Source organism: Scleropages formosus, chromosome 2 (genome assembly GCF_900964775.1).
Source record: "Scleropages formosus chromosome 2, fSclFor1.1, whole genome shotgun sequence".
Lineage (NCBI taxonomy): Eukaryota > Metazoa > Chordata > Actinopteri > Osteoglossiformes > Osteoglossidae > Scleropages > Scleropages formosus.
In genome coordinates, this window is record NC_041807.1 from 42,504,850 (window position 1) to 42,521,281 (window position 16,432).

The following is a 16,432-nucleotide window of genomic DNA, read 5'->3' on the forward strand; positions in this document are numbered from 1 at the left end:
CGGTCTGTTTTCAAGAGTTTGGCGGGACGTGCTGTGACCCGCCGGACGGACAGCACGCGCTTTGGGCTCCCGATCTACTTGTTCTACTCGCATGATTCTGAATACTAGTACAGCAGCCGATGCTGGCCGGTGCCGCGATACGTACGACGATGGTCCCGGAGCGCCTGCTGCGTCGCTTTGACGGCCGCTCCCGCCTGCTGTTCCGCGCCCTCCTGCCGGGGTTGTCCGGGAGCGGCGACGCGCTGCGGCTGTTCCTCCGTCAGCGGCGCTGCGACCCCGACTTCTCCCTGCGCTCCTGCCTCGAAGCGCTGATCCAGGACGAGCTGTGCGAGGACGGGGACCCCGGGCCGCTGAAACTGTGAGTGCGCGCCGTGCGCGTTGCCGTGGCAACCGGCGTAACGGGAGGTCGTTGTCATGGAAACCTGGCTGGTGATGCGTTCTGCTCGTGCGCTACTCGCTCTCCCCAGGAGTCCCGTGGTGTGCCAGCTGCCCGTGTCGCTGCAGCGCGGCCTGCTGTCCTTCCTCCACCTGACCGCCCCTCTCCACCCGCGCTCCAGCCTCCTGGCTCTCCTAAAGCGCCTCGACGGTGCCTCCTGCCGGGATCCCTGGATCCGTGCGCTGCTGGCTCAGCTGCGCCGCGACCTGGAGCCGGACGGCCCCCGGGCGCCCGAGCTCGTGTCCCCGCGGTGCGAGTCCAGGCTGCGGGGGCTCCGCGGCAAGTTCGGTGGCGCCGACGGACCGTCCGCTCTCGTGGCCGCCTTCGACTTTGGGGTGTCCGCAGAGCCGTGCCGGGGTTCGCCGTCGGAGCTCAGCATCCGCTCGCACCCGCAGCCGCAGGAAGCGCACGGGAAGCGGAAGAGCGACGCTGCTGGGCTGGAGCAGGACTGCGAGGAGGGAAAGGGCAGTCGGAGCAAGAGGAGGCGCCTGGATCCCCGCGAGGACGACGGGGATGGGGAGCAGTGGCCCTCGGACGCCCAAGACGTCGCCTTGGGGCCGTCGCCCCCGACTTTGGAGGGCGTTGGCTCGGAGGAGCCCTCAGACCCCCAGGCCGCAGTACCCGAGCACATAAAGGTAGGAGCGAGGAGACCTGCTGCTGCCTTCGGGGGCCTCTGTCGTCTGTGCCTCCACGCGGACCACTGCGATCACTGTCCTCCTCCACCTTCTCTTCATGTCCCTCAGGCTGTGGTCCCCAAGATCCGGGAGCTGTTGGACATGCAGACAGAGGTCAGAATGAAAGTGAAGGTTTCTCCATCCTGGGGGATCTCTTTGGGAATATTAGCAATCTGCTTTTTGTGTATGTTACTCTCTCCTTGTGCTCGGTTGCCGATACCCTGTTGTTTACCGTGACTTGTTCTCACATTGGAGAAAAATATCTGTAAATAGTAAATAATAAATGTCAGTGCATGTTTATGGCTGATGGTGGGTTGACCCTGGTTTTTATTCCTTAACCAGTGGGACCAGGACGCTTCCTCAGTCCTGCAAGTGCTGAATGAGTGTGACCCATCCCAGGTGAGTGTGTCACATGCCTTGTGCCCTGTGGTTTCAGGTTAGGCCCTGGATCACCGTGACCCTGCACTGTAAAAGCAGATGTTGATGATTTTAATAGCTGCAGTTCAGGTATAAAATAGTATTTTTTAAAAACATTGTGGTTCATTAAATGTTCAGTAAATGTCAACAATTAATTAACAGTACAAAAAAGTTGAATTAAAAATATGCGTCATGGACAATATGTGTTGGTCGATTCCTCCCTCCTGTAGGTAGAGCTGCTGTGCCAAGCGCTGCGCCTGTCCCAGCTTCCGGAGCAGCTCCTGCCGCAACTGTGCACGGCCGTGTTGGCGCCGTCCGTCGAGCTGAGCCACAGCGCCGCCGCCGCTCTCATCAGGAGCCTGTTCCTCGGACGGGTGCGTCTCTGACCGTGGCTCACCGACACGTCGTCGGGCTCTCTGGGAACCGTACAAGTGTGGCAGCCTCTGTCCGACTTCCCTGTCCCACAGGTTCTCTCCCTGCTGGACCCGCCCTCTCGCTGCCTGGTCTCCGTGATGATGTCGCTGTGTGGTCGCTACCCACGGCCAGCCTGCGGTGCCCTGCTTGCCCCCGTGGTGCAGGCGGGTCGGCTCAGTGAGTGCAACACTGCTTATTTATTGTAATTGTTTACTCCTTTATGTGACGACGCTGTTAATCTGCTTACGCTGATTTACCCATTTACACAGTGGGGTAAGTACTTGATCGGGGGTGTTATAGCAGGAGCTGGGGTTTGAATCGGGGTCCTTTCGGTGCAAGGTGGCAGCTCTGACCACTGCACCCCCTGCTGTTTCACATCCTGGGAACTTTCTACACCTCACACACAAGTAGTGAAACTACTAGGCCCCTGGTTATGTGTCCACACTGAAGAAGGCAGTAAAGCATTACATTTACACTTACAATGCCACAATCTGACTTTTTTACCCGTTGTGTTGTAGCCTTGACACCAGTATTTATTATGTTAATAATAAATAAATTTTATTTAAGAATGCATAAAATTGTATTGTTTAATAGAGCCAGGACTGACTAAAGCATTTAACACAGTTGTGAGCTGTTTCATTTTAGCATCTCTGTCAATAAAAATATTGTATTGAAATGACTGTCTTGTATAGAAATACACTTGCTAAATCCACTTGTCTTCATCCACATGTATTATGGAAGTGAAGACATTTGCGTTGTAACTTTTTTCAGGGCAATTTCAGGTCAGTGTAGAATATTCCTGAGCACTCGTGGTATTGAACCTTGTTTTAACTGTGTCACGTTAGCATGGATAACGTAAAGGAAACATGTTGACAGCGAATGAAGTATGGACCGTGCCACGCTACATGAACACACACGTCCGTGCTCAGGTGCGCATGTAATAAACGGAGGCATTGAGTGCCCGTCTCTGTCCCCCCATGGTAGTGACTGATCACTTTGTGTGTCCTATGTCCAGATGCAGTTCAGGCTGAACTGCTGTGCCGACTCACCAGGGACGCCCTGGAGCCACAGCATCGGCTGCTGGTCCTTGGGTACGTGTTTACTATGGTATTTACTGCCCACATCCTCTCCTTGCTGTCAGACAGCCAGTGGAAGAGCTCGTCCTTCATGGTTCTTTACTGACTTCTCAGTGTACAAATGCACCAGAGGTCTGTTCATAACTCATTCTGTTTGTAACTCTAAAGTCACTTTTAAGTTGCAGTTAAAGTCAAAGTGAACTTTGTCACTTCCACAATATTTTTGGAACATACATCGGAGTGAAACGGTGTTCTCCAGGACTATGGTGTCACATAGAGGACAATGTATACAACATGTACTATTACTATTGCAGTACAATTCTCAATAACTGACCACGAAACTAAAAACACTGGGATAAAGTGCAGTTGTGTGGTCGGTTCAATGAATAGAAATGTAAACAGATTTAAAAGCTGTAATGCTAAAAAGTGAGTTTTTTTTGTGCGGTAATTGTTTGGAAAAGAGGGGTAGTCTGACCTAATGTAGGTCCATGTGGAATGTAATAAAGAAATACAGCAGCTCTACTTAGGATGGACATCAGTTCAAGTGAGGTTTCATCAGAGACTGTTGGTGAAATGAAGCGATGAGTGAAATAGAATAATAAGATTATTCACCTGCTGGCCTGTAAAAGTCTCAGGTACAGCTATAATAAATAAAAAAGAAATATTCATTGACTTTTCATTTTAACTCTAAGCTGCATTAAAATAAAAACTACAATGACTGAAGATGAAAGTACCTTCTTTCCACAAACTTTGATTTAACGCTGCCTGAAGACTGAGCCATCCCATAAACGTGTGCAATGTTACTGATCTCCAACACTCAAGAACACCAGACAGTTGAAATAGATCAACAAACTTGTCAGTGTTTGTCTGTTTGAATATTCGTAACTTGACCAATCATAGCACAAGTTTTTAGGTGCTTGGCATATACTTTTTATTACATCCTTTATTGATGACTGATGATGATGGAGACTCCTGTTGCCACTTAGGGAGGCCCTTACTGCTCCGTGGAGCGATGAGCTCCTGTCAGTGATCCACGCCTTGCTGGAATCCAGGGTATGCAGTTCGTCTTCACTCCCAGTGCCATGCTGCCCTCTGTCCTTCAGCGCCAATAACATCTGCGCACGCGTGTGTGTGTGTGTGTGTGTGTGTGTCTCGCAGCTAGAACTCACCCAGGAGCTCTTCTCCCAGCTTGTCTCCTCTACGTGCCAGCAGGCCTCCCACTTCAGCTCGAGTGTGAAGTTTGCCAAGATGGTGCTTGCTGTCCTCACCAAGTACCAGAGCCATGTGAGTGAAGCCCTGCCCCCCTCACAGGCCCTGCCTTCACCTCTCACACACGTTAGATGGATTCTTGTAAAACAAACTCTTCATTCGCATCCATTTAAATGGGCAGGATAAAAAATGCGTTCTTGGGCCATGAGAGTTCCAGCTTGGCTGGGCTGCTGGTTTAAAAGCAATTCAAGCGCCGTAATGTCACGGGCAGCGTGAATGCGCTGTGATAGCTCTGGGACGGGCCCTCGTTCACCACTATCATCGGACTGTGTGTCTTTGTGCAGGTGAGCCCCGCACACAAGCGCTCTCTCTCCTGCTGCTTGTCTTCCCACGGCTCCTTTCTCAAGAAGTCTCTTCTGGCCGCTCTGAAGCGCATCCAGCCGTCCTGACGCCTCTGGGGTGGACCGAGCCACGGGATGCAGGACATGGCAGCTCTGACCTTCTGCTGTACCCCCCTGGACACATTGGACCTACTGGGGCTTTGCTTGAGGGTGCTGCTGAAATGGAGATGTTATTATTTTCCTCAACATTAACGGTGAAATGGTGATGTGCGTTTGCCTTATTGCACAGAGTGGAAAAAAGCCGAGTGTCCGCATTCCACCTGTAGTCACTGACACATTCTGTTCCATCCATCCGTTCCAGGTTTTGGTGTTCTGTCTGTTCTTTTCAACGTATAGAAGATGTGGCTGTAATAACCGAGCTAGCGGAGTGTTAAAAACTGTAAATGACGGTTTGCGTGGAGGGACGCAGCGAACATGGAAACAGCCACAGGTGTGGTGCACTTATGGTTTCCTGAATATTATTAAAGACGAGAGTCATGGTTCCCTGTACAGTCGTGCCTTGTGTGGTACAGTTTTTTTCCTCCAGTTAATGGGCATAAAAGAATTGCTTTGTGTTTCAGAGTGCAGGTTTGTATCTGTTCATGTACTTTATATGCCATATATAGTGGGGGGAGTCAGTCATTTATTTCTGATTTGCACAGTTACACTGGGTATGCTAAGCATCGAAATGCTTGTGATGAGGCTCAGATTCAGACACTGACAGTACAAGCATGTACTAGACATGAACAAACACATATTTAAATAAGATGTGCTAATAAGTAAGGTAGAACAATAAGTGGTAAATATATAGGGGTCCGGAAGAGTTAGTAGTAAAGAGTCACGGTGCTAGATGAAGGACTACTGGCTGTTAAGTAGGCTGATGGCTTGGAGGTAAAAAGCTGTTTTCCAGTCTGGTTGTCCTGTGTATGGATGCAACGGTAGCGTCAGTGAAATGGAGGCGTGAAAATGCATTTGGGCTCGAACAGTGCTTTAAACGCACGACGCACACATCTGGAGGAGAGCTTGCGCACAGGGCCAGGTGCCCCAGCATCGGAAGCATCCCGTCCGCTGTCTCCCGGACCTCTGAACTGGCAGAGCTCAGCAAGCTGTGCGTGGCAGCATCTTCCCCAGCACGGATGCCCCCCCGAGCTCCTCCTCCACACCGCCATCATAGGCCTCGTCACCGCCGCCCGCGAGAGGAGATTTGCCCCCGGACAGAGAGGTGGCCCGGCAGCGGTCTCTCTCATCGTCACCGAGGCCAAGGAGCTGCTACTGGATGCCAGGAAGAAGAGCGCGGAGCGCACGGCCTTTTTGGAGTTGTATACAACGTGTCGGTGTTGCGTTTGCTGTCGTCTACTGGCGCTCATCGTGTTGTCTACAGCCTTGTACTGGTAACTTGACACGCAGTCGGAGTCAGACACACCACACAGATGGGGCCACGACCCCGTGCCTGTGTCTGAAGTGCTTCATGTGTTGCAGAGAAAGTGTCTGATGAAAGAATATTACATGTAAATACATTGTAGTACATGTCTTCTGTGAAATGTAATTGACTTTATTAAAAAAATGAAAAAGGTGCTTTTGTATCTATATTTATGCAGATTAAGAAGGGAGAAAGTAGGAAATACATGTTGTGGTAAATGTGATTACTATTATGTGTACCGTTAAAGTTTGTGGCATTAATGTACGTAATGTCTAGTGTCTTTTTTGTATATTATTGTGTATTTTTTATATTTTTAAATATTTTAATTTTTTATTCACTCATTCTGTTTTTATTTATCTGTGTCTTATCAAGATTTTGTCACCAAGACAAATTCCTTGTATGTGTAAACATACTTTTGCAATAAAACTCATTCTGATTTTTATTTGCAATAAAATGTGAATGAGCTTTATTGCAAAGCTTTATTACTGATGGCGCCGCGAACGGCCGCCTCGGTGTGGAGCGCCGCAGTTGTTTTACTGTTTTTGTTAGTTTGCCCTGTCTTTAGTTATACTCCTACAATAAATTTTACCAGGGAAGAACTGCTGAACAGTCCGCAGTACACACCACCCGACATTTTACCGGTTTTCGACTATTCTGACGTTTTGCTGGACATTGTAGTCGGAGGTGCAGCGGCGCTGCTCAAGCGCTCCAAGACGCGCAAGCGCGGAAAGCGAGCCGGCGCGCTTGTCAAGCTCCGAAAGCGCGGCCTTAGAACAGCGCTGTCTAGTATCCATGTGGCGAATCTCCGCTCCCTACCCAACAAAATAGACGAACTTCTTCTCCTGTCCCAAAAAAATAAGGACTTGTTAAACTCAGCTGCTCTGTGTTTCACGGAAACTTGGCTGAATGAAGCCGTTCCGAACAGCGTGTTACACCTGACGGGCTTCCAGCTGTTCAGAGCGGATCGCGATGCAGAATCGGCGGGGAAATCGTGTGGCGGTGGGACATGCTTCTACATCAATGAAAGGTGCTGTACAGATGTAGCAGCGTTGAAGAAGATGTGCTGTCCCGATCTGGAAGCGCTCTTCATCAACCGTAAGCCTTTCTACTCGCCGCGGGAGTTTTCCTTGTTTGTTCTTGTAAGTGTTTGCAGTCCACTGCAAGCGTGTGTGAACGCAGCACTGCAACAGCTGGCTGATCAGATCACAGACACAGAGCAACAACACCTGGACTCTGTTGTAATCGTTCTCGGGGACTTTAATAAAGCAAATCTCTACCGTGAGCTGCCAAAATATAGACAACACATTACATGTCCTACCAGAGACAGTAATATACTGGACCACTGTTACACCACAATAAAGGATGCATATCACTCTGTCCCACGGGGAGCTTTGGGGCTCTCTGATCACTGCCTGGTTCATCTTATACTGACCTACAGGCAGAAACTGAAATCAGCTAAACCTGTAATAAGGACTGTTAAAAGATGGACTAACGAAGCAGAGCGGGACTTACAAGCCTGCTTCGAGTGCACCGATTGGAGTGTTTTTGAGGCTGCTGCTAGCGATCTAGATGAGCTCACAGACTCTGTAACATCCTATATTAGTTTCTGTGAGGATATGTGCATCCCTACCAGGACTCATCTAACATACAACAATGACAAACCGTGGTTCACTGCAAAACTCAGACAGCTTGGTCAGGCCAAAGAAGACGCCTACAAGAACGGGGACAGAGTCTTGTATAAACAGGCCAAAAACACACTGGCAAAGGAGATCAGAGTGGCTAAGAGAAACTACTCTGAAAAGCTGAAGAAACAGTTTTCAGCCAACAATCCTGCATCAGTGTGGAAAGACCTGAAAGACATCACCAATTACAAGACACCACCCCCCGGCACCGTGTCAACTCAACAACTGGCCGACGATTTGAATGAGTTTTATTGCAGGTTTGAAAAACCCTGTCTCACACCCCGCACCCATTCTGACCCCCTCCCCATGCATCAGTTAACACCTCCAGTAACCCCCACCTTCCCCCCTCTTGCACCTTTGATCTGCGAAGAGGAGGTGTGTCGGGTCTTCCGCAAATAGAAGACAAGGAAAGCACCAGGCCCAGACGGTGTCTCAGCAGCCTGCCTAGAAACCTGTGCTGACCAGCTGTGCCCTATCCTATCTTCACAAAGATCTTCAACAGATCACTGGAGATGTGCGAAGTTCCTTCCTGCTTCAAACGCTCCACCATCATCCCCATTCCAAAGAAACCCAAAATCACAGGACTTAATGACTACAGACCTGTCGCCTTAACGTCTGTGGTCATGAAGTCACTTGAAAAACTGGTGTTGGACTACCTGAAAAACATCACTGAACCCTTGCTGGACCCCCTGCAGTTTGCTTATCAAGCAAACAGGTCTGTGGATGATGCAGTCAACATGGGACTGCACTACATCCTGCAACATCTGGACAAACCAGGGACTTATGCGAGAATCCTGTTCGTGGACTTCAGCTCGGCCTTCAACACCATCATCCCACACCTCCTCCTGTCCAAATGAACCCAACTCTCTGTGCCCACCTCCATCTGTCAGTGGATCACCAACTTCCTGACAGACAGGCAGCAGATAGTGAGGCTGGGAAAATTCTCATCCAAAACTCGCAGAATCAGTACTGGAGCCCCCCAGGGATGTGTGCTCTCCCCACTGCTCTTCTCCCTGTACACCAACGACTGCACCGCAAAAGACCCCTCTGTCAAACTCCTTAAGTTTGCAGACGACACCACACTCATCGGCCTCATCCGGAATGGCGACGAGTCTGCTTACAGACAGGAGGTCCAAGAGCTGGCTGTCTGGTGCAGTCATAACAACCTGGAGCTGAACACACTCAAAACAGTGGAGATGACTGTAGACTTCAGGAGAAACACCTCAGCATTATCCCCACTCGCCATCATGAACAGCACTGTGGCAACAGTGGAGTCATTCAGGTTCCTGGGCACCACCATCTCACAGGACCTGAAGTGGGAGCCCCACGTAGACTCCATTGTGAAGAAGGCCCAGCAGAGGTTGTACTTCCTTCGCCAGCTGAGGAAGTTCAAGCTGCCACAGGAGCTACTGATGCAATTCTACTCCGCAGTCACTGAGTCCGTCCTCTGCACTTCTATAACTGTCTGGTTCGGCTCAGCTACGAAATCAGACATCAGAAGGTTACAGCGGATAGTTCGGACTGCTGGAAGAATCATCGGCACACCCCCCCCAAGCTCTCCAAGAACTGCACTCGTCCAGAGTCAGTAAAAGGGCTGGCAAAATCATTCTAGACCCCTCACATCCAGGCCACTTCCTCTTCGAACCTTTGCCATCTGGCCGGCGCTACAGAGCACCGAGCACCAGGAGAGGCAGGCACAAGAAGTTTCTTTCCTCAGGCCATCTACCTCATGAACACCTAAATGCCCCCAAGGGAGTAAACTGGTGCAATAAACAACGTTATTTATATTTATATCTATTTATCACATCATATGTCTTACTCACACTCCCTTGCATTTGTATCTAGTGACTATTTTTGTATATTGGGTACTTTATATTTTTATATATTTTGTTATCCTTCGTTCACATATTCTCTTCTCATCTATCTTGGCACTGTCATTCTGTCTGTGCTGTGGAAGCTCCTGTCACCAAGACAAATTCCTTGTATGTGTGAACATACTTGGCAATAAAGCTCGTTCTCGTTCTCATTCTGATTCTGATTCTGATTCTAACGCGGTCTTTTCACGCTGTGAAGCCCCCCCGCCCTTCCGTCCTCTCCCCTCCACCGCACCGTGACACAACCAACATGGCGACAAGCCGATTCCGCGTGACGTCACGGCACATATATGTAACACCTCACTTCCACTTCCTCTCTCTCTTTCCAGCGCTGCCGAGTGCGAAACGTGAAGACAAGATGAGGTGAGTCCGATTTCTAAAAATATTCGTTCGAGATGTGTAGTAAAGTGTTTTATTTGAACATTTTATATGTCACAATGGCCGTCTGTTTGCCTCCGAAGAGACTTTTTTTTATTCGTGAGTTAGTTAATTTTTCGCGGTATTTTGAGTTGTGGAGAGAGGACTGACTAGCCGGCCTCCACCACCGCTTCTCTGAACGCAATCTCTTTCAATCGAGCCATATTTCAACATTATGAAATGACATAATGTGCCGGTGATTTTTTTACTCAACGTCATTGAGTGACATTTCCATTTATTTCTTCTGTAACTGTTAGATATGAGCCCTTTACTGATACGATGTCTGAGCGGCTAGGCTAAGTGACTGGTAACTTCACCGCTCCTCCTTCCTTGTCTTCATTTTCCGCGTGTGTGTGGCAGCCGGAGCTCAGCCCGGTTACGAGTTAACACTTCTGAGTTTCTCAAAGTTACATATTCACCCCACTTGTTGCCTCTAGGTGTGATTATTGTAAGCTTGTGGTGGGGGATCCTCCTCAGTATATAATCAGGCGAGTAATGTTCTCTGCGGTGACCTCTGACCCCGGCTGATGGCCTCATCTTGTACACAGCAAGGTTTCCAGGGATACGCTGTACGAGGCCGTACGTGAGGTCCAGCAGGGCTCCCTAGCCAAGCCACGCAAGTAAGTGCCTGCTGTGTGGCTATGATCCCCGTACCCCCCTACACAACCTGAGTCCATCCCAGGCCTGGTCCACTCTCACTTGTGTTGCTTCACACAATAGTCTGTAAAGCACAGCAGAGCCACGCCATCACTTTGTAGGTAGTCTACTCCGGCTTTTCGTTATATGAATGTTTGAAGGTATAAAAATTTTCCAGTTACAATGAGTCCTTCTCATTTATTGAAGCTGTAATATATGTATGCTGTATATATGCTGTATTTTTTTTCTCTTTTGGATCTTCTTTCTTTTTTCTAAGCAAGTTCAATAAATAGTGGCACATGTGAAACATCTCGGTATTGTTTTGGTTGAACTAGTACGTCCTATGAAATTCCAAGTGGTGAACCACTTATGTGTTGATCTTTTCACTTTTTCTGTCTGTCCCTGTGGAATTTGCTACTCCACTGTACTGTGGTATTCTGTGTTCCCTCTTGCTCATGGTCCCAATTCCTCTGTCTTCCAAAGGTTTTTGGAAACGGTGGAGCTCCAGATCAGCCTGAAGAACTACGACCCACAGAAGGACAAGCGTTTCTCGGGCACTGTCAGGTTTGAGTCCTTTCTGTTGCACCCATTCCTCTGGCTGCCTGCCTCAGCCCTGCCTTCATGGGGGCTGCATTTGCCCCAGTTCTGAGGTTCCCCTGGGGGAGGGAGGATGATTAGCAAGTGGGCCTGTGGCAGGCATTGCAGACGAGCCTTGGGTAGCCTGACCGAGTCCCCCACGGTGGGGAGACAGAGTGGGCGGACCCCTACCCTGGGTCTTAAAACATGAGGGGAGGCAACAGGCGAGGGGGTTGTACCCTAATCTCGTCCACCGCCGACCATTTTACTGTAGAAATGGCATCACTGGTGGAGTCCTCGAGAAGCCAGCCAAGGGGCTGCTGGTAAGACGCATGGGGTGGGCTCGGGGGATTGGCAGGAGGCCCGCCTCACCCTAGTTGTTCCCACTGACCGCCGTGTTCCCCCTGTGCAGGCTGAAGACCACTCCCAGGCCCAAGTTCTCTGTGTGTATCCTGGGTGACCAGCAGCACTGCGATGAGGCCAAGGCTGCTGACCTGCCACACATGGACATTGAGGCACTCAAGAAGCTCAACAAGAACAAGAAGCTTGTGAAGAAACTCGGTAGGTTCTGGAAGCGTGGTGCATCGGTGCGTACTCTGCTTAGAGTGTGTCTGACTGCCGCTGATCTGCTGTCGTCATCGCTGTCTGCCCATGGTGTCTGCAAATGTGCACCGCTCTGCTCCCTTTGAACTGTCCCTTTTCAGACACCTTGTTTGGTTGGAGCTAGACAGGGTTTTGAGCCTGCTGCTGTGACCCCAGTATTTTAATCAGGCCGCTGCTGTACTCTTACGCGTTGGGACTGAACTGGCCACCTCATGTCCCGCAGCAAAGAAATACGATGCCTTCCTGGCCTCTGAGTCCCTCATCAAGCAGATCCCGCGTATCCTGGGCCCCGGCCTCAACAAGGCTGGCAAGTTCCCCTCGCTGCTCACACACAACGAGAACTTGGTCACCAAAGTGGATGAGGTCAAGTCCACCATAAAGTTCCAGATGAAGAAGGTAGGGCGGCAAACTGTGGCATATGGCTTAAATTCTCACTTTTTCATGATACCTTTGGTCCAGAGCTGCTGTTTGCCATCATTGTTGGTACCTGTAAGAGCCCATGTTCTGTCAGTAATAAGCAGAAATGATCCCAAGTCTTGGTGTGTCTTTTGTTTTCATTCTAAGTGCTGCGTATGATAATGTTAATCTGATTCTTTTACATTAAACTTTTATTTACACTGTATATGTTCCACTATTTTATTGGGGTAATTCAAGGTAGTATATTAACCAAGGGTACCACAGTTGTAGCTGGACTTGAACCAACGACCTTAAGGTGTCAAGTAGAAATTCTTGACTGCTGTCCCTATTGATTGTATAGTAAAGGTGATTTGTGTGATTATATAAAGATGTCCTGATATGTAGCAGTCTTATTATGAGATTTTGTAATTTAAGTTTTTAAAATATCACTTGGTGTCCTGTTAGTATTTGCTTCTCCTGCATTTTTGTGGCAAATCCCAGTGTAGTGCTTAGTTTACTGATACAGTAAAACTTAGTCACCCTGCAGTGTAAATGGGTACATCAGTGCAAGTAGCCTTGTGTATAAATGTGACATGGTTACTGCAGAGAAAAGTGCCAGCTAAATTACTAGTGATGACAATAATAATGGGCTTGTGCCTCACCATCCATGTGGAGACTAAACAGATTCCCCCCTACTGATCCGCACAGGTGCTGTGCCTTGCTGTTGCTGTGGGACACGTGAAGATGACAGAGGATGAGCTTGTGTACAACATCCACTTGGCCATCAACTTCTTGGTGTCCTTGCTGAAGAAGAACTGGCAGAATGTGCGGGCACTATACATCAAGAGTACCATGGGAAAGCCACAGAGGCTGTACTGAGGGCTGCCGTGTGCCAATAAAGCTGAGGAATCTGTGACCCTCTTGTCTGTTCTCTTCAGTTCGATTTTCCTCATCCCCCCTACTTCATGCAAGTCAGGTGTGCCCTACGGCCCAATGCTGTTTGGAGCCCATCGCCATATTCAGTACTTTATAATTCAGTCATGAGTCATTCTCTGTACAAAACTTTTTTTCTTTCAAAGGTGCAGCAGCACTGTAACGTACCAGTATTGATGAAGAAAAACTTTATCGTAATTGTACAGAGAGGACATGATGATAAAGCTGAAAGGTAACACAAGTTGTGCTAAAGTCCCATCACTGAAGTTCATTTGAACACTTACTCTGCAAGGCACTGGTGTCCCATGGGTGATAGACAAACAGTTTTCCTGCTAACAATGTGAAGTGTATCTAGCAGGGTACATGCTATGGTGTTTGAGCACATTCTGGACTTTTTAATGGTACTTTGACAACACATTTATTGCTTTAAAAGGTTTTTTTCTGATGTACAACTCACTAAGGTCCATCAACAGCACGTGAACTTTAGATTGACACAGGATTACGGACACCCACCTTGTGTACCTGACACTACCATGTCGCCAGTTCATATCCTTGTAGCTCCTATACAAGTGACATTTAAATAGTATATTCAGAGATTATCATAGGAGATGGTGTTGGATTCATTCATGGAGCTGTCAGGACATCAGGAGAGAGGTGGTTCTCAAAGACCTGGGTTTGGGGCCCTTCCTGAATGCTGCCAGGGATTTGGCAGCTCTGAGGAATGTGAGGAAACACATTACTGATATAGCAAATAAGTTCAGCAAGAAAAGTAAATATGAGCTCACCATGATTAAAGGGTGTGCAGCTCTTGGTCCTTCGTGCCTTCTGGCCTGAACCACAGGCTCGGCTGAGCTCTGATCCCTTTGCTCCATCAAAGGTCAGATGTGTTGTCTGCGACGATGGCCAATGAGCCTCGCTCTTGCTGCTAATAGGATTAACATCCCATCCTCGGTGCTGCAGGGATGAGTAGAGTGGCTGTGACGCACCAGAAGGTGAGTGGGGTCGTTCCCCTGCTTTTGTTGATGGTTCCTCTCCGTTTCCCGAGGGATCGCTGAGTTGGGCAGATGGGTGGGATTCGCTCCTGGTGGTCGAGGTTTTGAGCTCAGGGACACCAGGGATATAAACGTTGTTCATTTCCCAGGCGCCAGGTTACTCTGCAGTCCAGCGCTGCTGAGGACCCGCTCTGGGGTGTGAGTCTCAGATTTGAGCGGCAGATCGGATCCCGCACCCAGCCGTCACCGCTGCTGTGAACCTGGAGCGGTTCACAAACACACAATCTGATTTCAGAAGGACATGTGACAGAGCCGGGTTCAGTGAGAATACGCTCAAGGTCTCGTAGTGTTTCCTCAGCGGGCGGTGACCCAACACCCCTGCAGCTCTGTGCAGGTCTCGGAGATGTACGTATCATTATTAGTGATTTTTGTCCTCAGTCGCGTTCACTCGCTTAGTCACTTTTCCCAGGGAAATTTGTACTATATCGGTTCAGGGTCCTACAGTAGGAGGTGGGGTTCAAGCCTAGGGCCTCAATCTCAAGGGCTGTTCACCACCTGTAGCCCGGCCATGCATTTACATTTTCCTAACCCTATTCGTGTGTGTGTGTGTGTGTGTGTGTGTGCGCGCGTGCGTGCATACATTACAGTGAATGAAGGGTGCTGGTGGGAAAATGGCCAGATGTTTGGCCTCAGGTTGTGTGTGTGTTTGTGTGACCTTGGTTTTCTAAACCTTCAGGGGACTTTTGTGAAAAAAAAAGTGTGTGTGTGAGAGAGACTGCGCAGTGGGGGTCAGCCATAAGGCCACCCCGTCCCGCACCCGGACGGTGCTCCTCAGAGAGCCGAGCGCCACGATCCGCCCTCTGCTCGTCACCCTCACTGTAGGTGAGAATCGAACCTCTGCATTATTTTGCCAGCATGCCCTGTTTTCAGAGACAGTCGGCCGTTTGGAACGGCAGTTTGTCCGAACTCAACCGTCACACCAACACACTGTGACCCTGAGCTCCCGGAGGGCTCCGGTTGGCTGGTCAGTGTGGCACTGTCCCGCTTTCTTTTGTTTTTCGTGTATTCATTATTTATTGTGAATTTTACTCCTTAGCAGTGTTCCTGTTCTCTGTCACCGAGCAGCTCACCTGTTTTCTGCGTTCAAGTTCAGCGGTTCGCCAGCGCTCTCTCACCTTCTTGCTGTATGGGATCACTATTAGGCAAGAGTGCTCTTCCTTCTCTCCCTGCACTTCAGCAGCAGTTAACGCAAATGGTTCTCTATGTGCGTAGAGGAACCCTCTTAACAGGGGCACCATATGGAAATGGACTGATCAAGCTTCATCTTGCCTGCATCCCACGACTCCCCGCCACCGATCATGATCCAGGGATGCTGTTCGGGGCACGCAGGAGTGCTTGCTGTTGTTCGTATTCTCACGTCTAGGGTGGTGATGTAGGGTTCGATCCCAGAGGACACGAGCAGGTCAGCTGGTGTCCTCATGAGATGCCAGACCCACTGAGCCTCTCTGTCGAACCTGTGTCTCGTCAGGGTTTCACCTCTGAGAAGAGGCTGAGGATGGAGGAGAAGAAAGCAGAGAGACCGTTCTCATGGTAAAGTGCTGAGTGCGATCAGTTATGTGCATATATGGCTATAACAGGTGACCTCCCCCCCGAACCCACATTCTGACCAACTGCAAAACTCACGCAATAACGGTTGTTATCATTATTTTTTATACTTTACAGTATAGACCGTTTGTCTTCTAAGCTACATATACCAACTTATACTTTTTTAAGTGCAAGGCAGCTGCCCTAAAAACTGTCGAGATCCTCTGGGCACTTGGCTTTCGAGTGTCATTCTCGGCACACCACCGCTTTGACGCAATACCCGTGCTCTAAAGTAATACTGGCATTCTGGTTTACCAGCATTTCTCTGATTCACCAGCCATACATCTTTACCACCAGTGCCTTGATGTGACAGATTTAAACATGGTGAGACCAGATATGTGCTCCATGAGGGAAGCGGTGTGAATCTGAGGAGTTCTGTGTCTGTGCTGCAGTGAAGGGGGGTCACAGAGCTCTGCAGGGGTTCAGGAGACACCTGGCCCATCCGGTGACCCGTGGTCCATCCAGTCCACGCTCACAGCGAGAGCACCAGGTATGCGAACGTCCGCTGAGCTGCGGTCCAGCATGACAACGCCCTACAGCTCTATACTCGATCCCAGCGCTTGTGTCCCTTGTGCCTCCCAGGTTGCAGTCACGGTCACACTCTTTTCGTGTCCCCGGAGCAGCTGGTCAGTAACTCGAGCGCTCAGGTGAGT

At 49.4% G+C, this 16,432-nt stretch overlaps 2 protein-coding genes across 3 annotated transcripts; both read left to right on the plus strand.

Annotated features, from left to right (window-relative positions):
• On the plus strand, window positions 1–5,118 carry fance (FA complementation group E). Of its 2 annotated transcripts, none has more exons than XM_029246045.1 (10): window positions 1–358; window positions 468–1,071; window positions 1,180–1,224; window positions 1,453–1,509; window positions 1,758–1,901; window positions 1,995–2,118; window positions 2,957–3,032; window positions 4,004–4,070; window positions 4,176–4,301; window positions 4,571–5,118. In XM_029246045.1, exons 1-10 carry the CDS (start codon window positions 120–122, stop codon window positions 4,673–4,675), a joined length of 1,587 nt encoding a protein of 528 aa, XP_029101878.1. In that variant the 5' UTR covers window positions 1–119; the 3' UTR covers window positions 4,676–5,118. The 2 variants fall into 2 exon arrangements, with proteins under 2 accessions (XP_029101878.1, XP_029101882.1); XM_029246049.1 differs by having other exon boundaries at window positions 4,180–4,301; window positions 4,571–4,804.
• A 4,784-nt stretch (window positions 5,119–9,902) lies between these two features.
• On the plus strand, window positions 9,903–13,126 carry rpl10a (ribosomal protein L10a). The gene is made up of 6 exons (XM_018746793.1): window positions 9,903–9,945; window positions 10,548–10,619; window positions 11,119–11,199; window positions 11,624–11,772; window positions 12,038–12,210; window positions 12,919–13,126. Exons 1-6 carry the CDS (start codon window positions 9,941–9,943, stop codon window positions 13,087–13,089), a joined length of 651 nt encoding a protein of 216 aa, XP_018602309.1. The 5' UTR covers window positions 9,903–9,940; the 3' UTR covers window positions 13,090–13,126.
• Window positions 13,127–16,432: the final 3,306 nt, after the last annotated feature.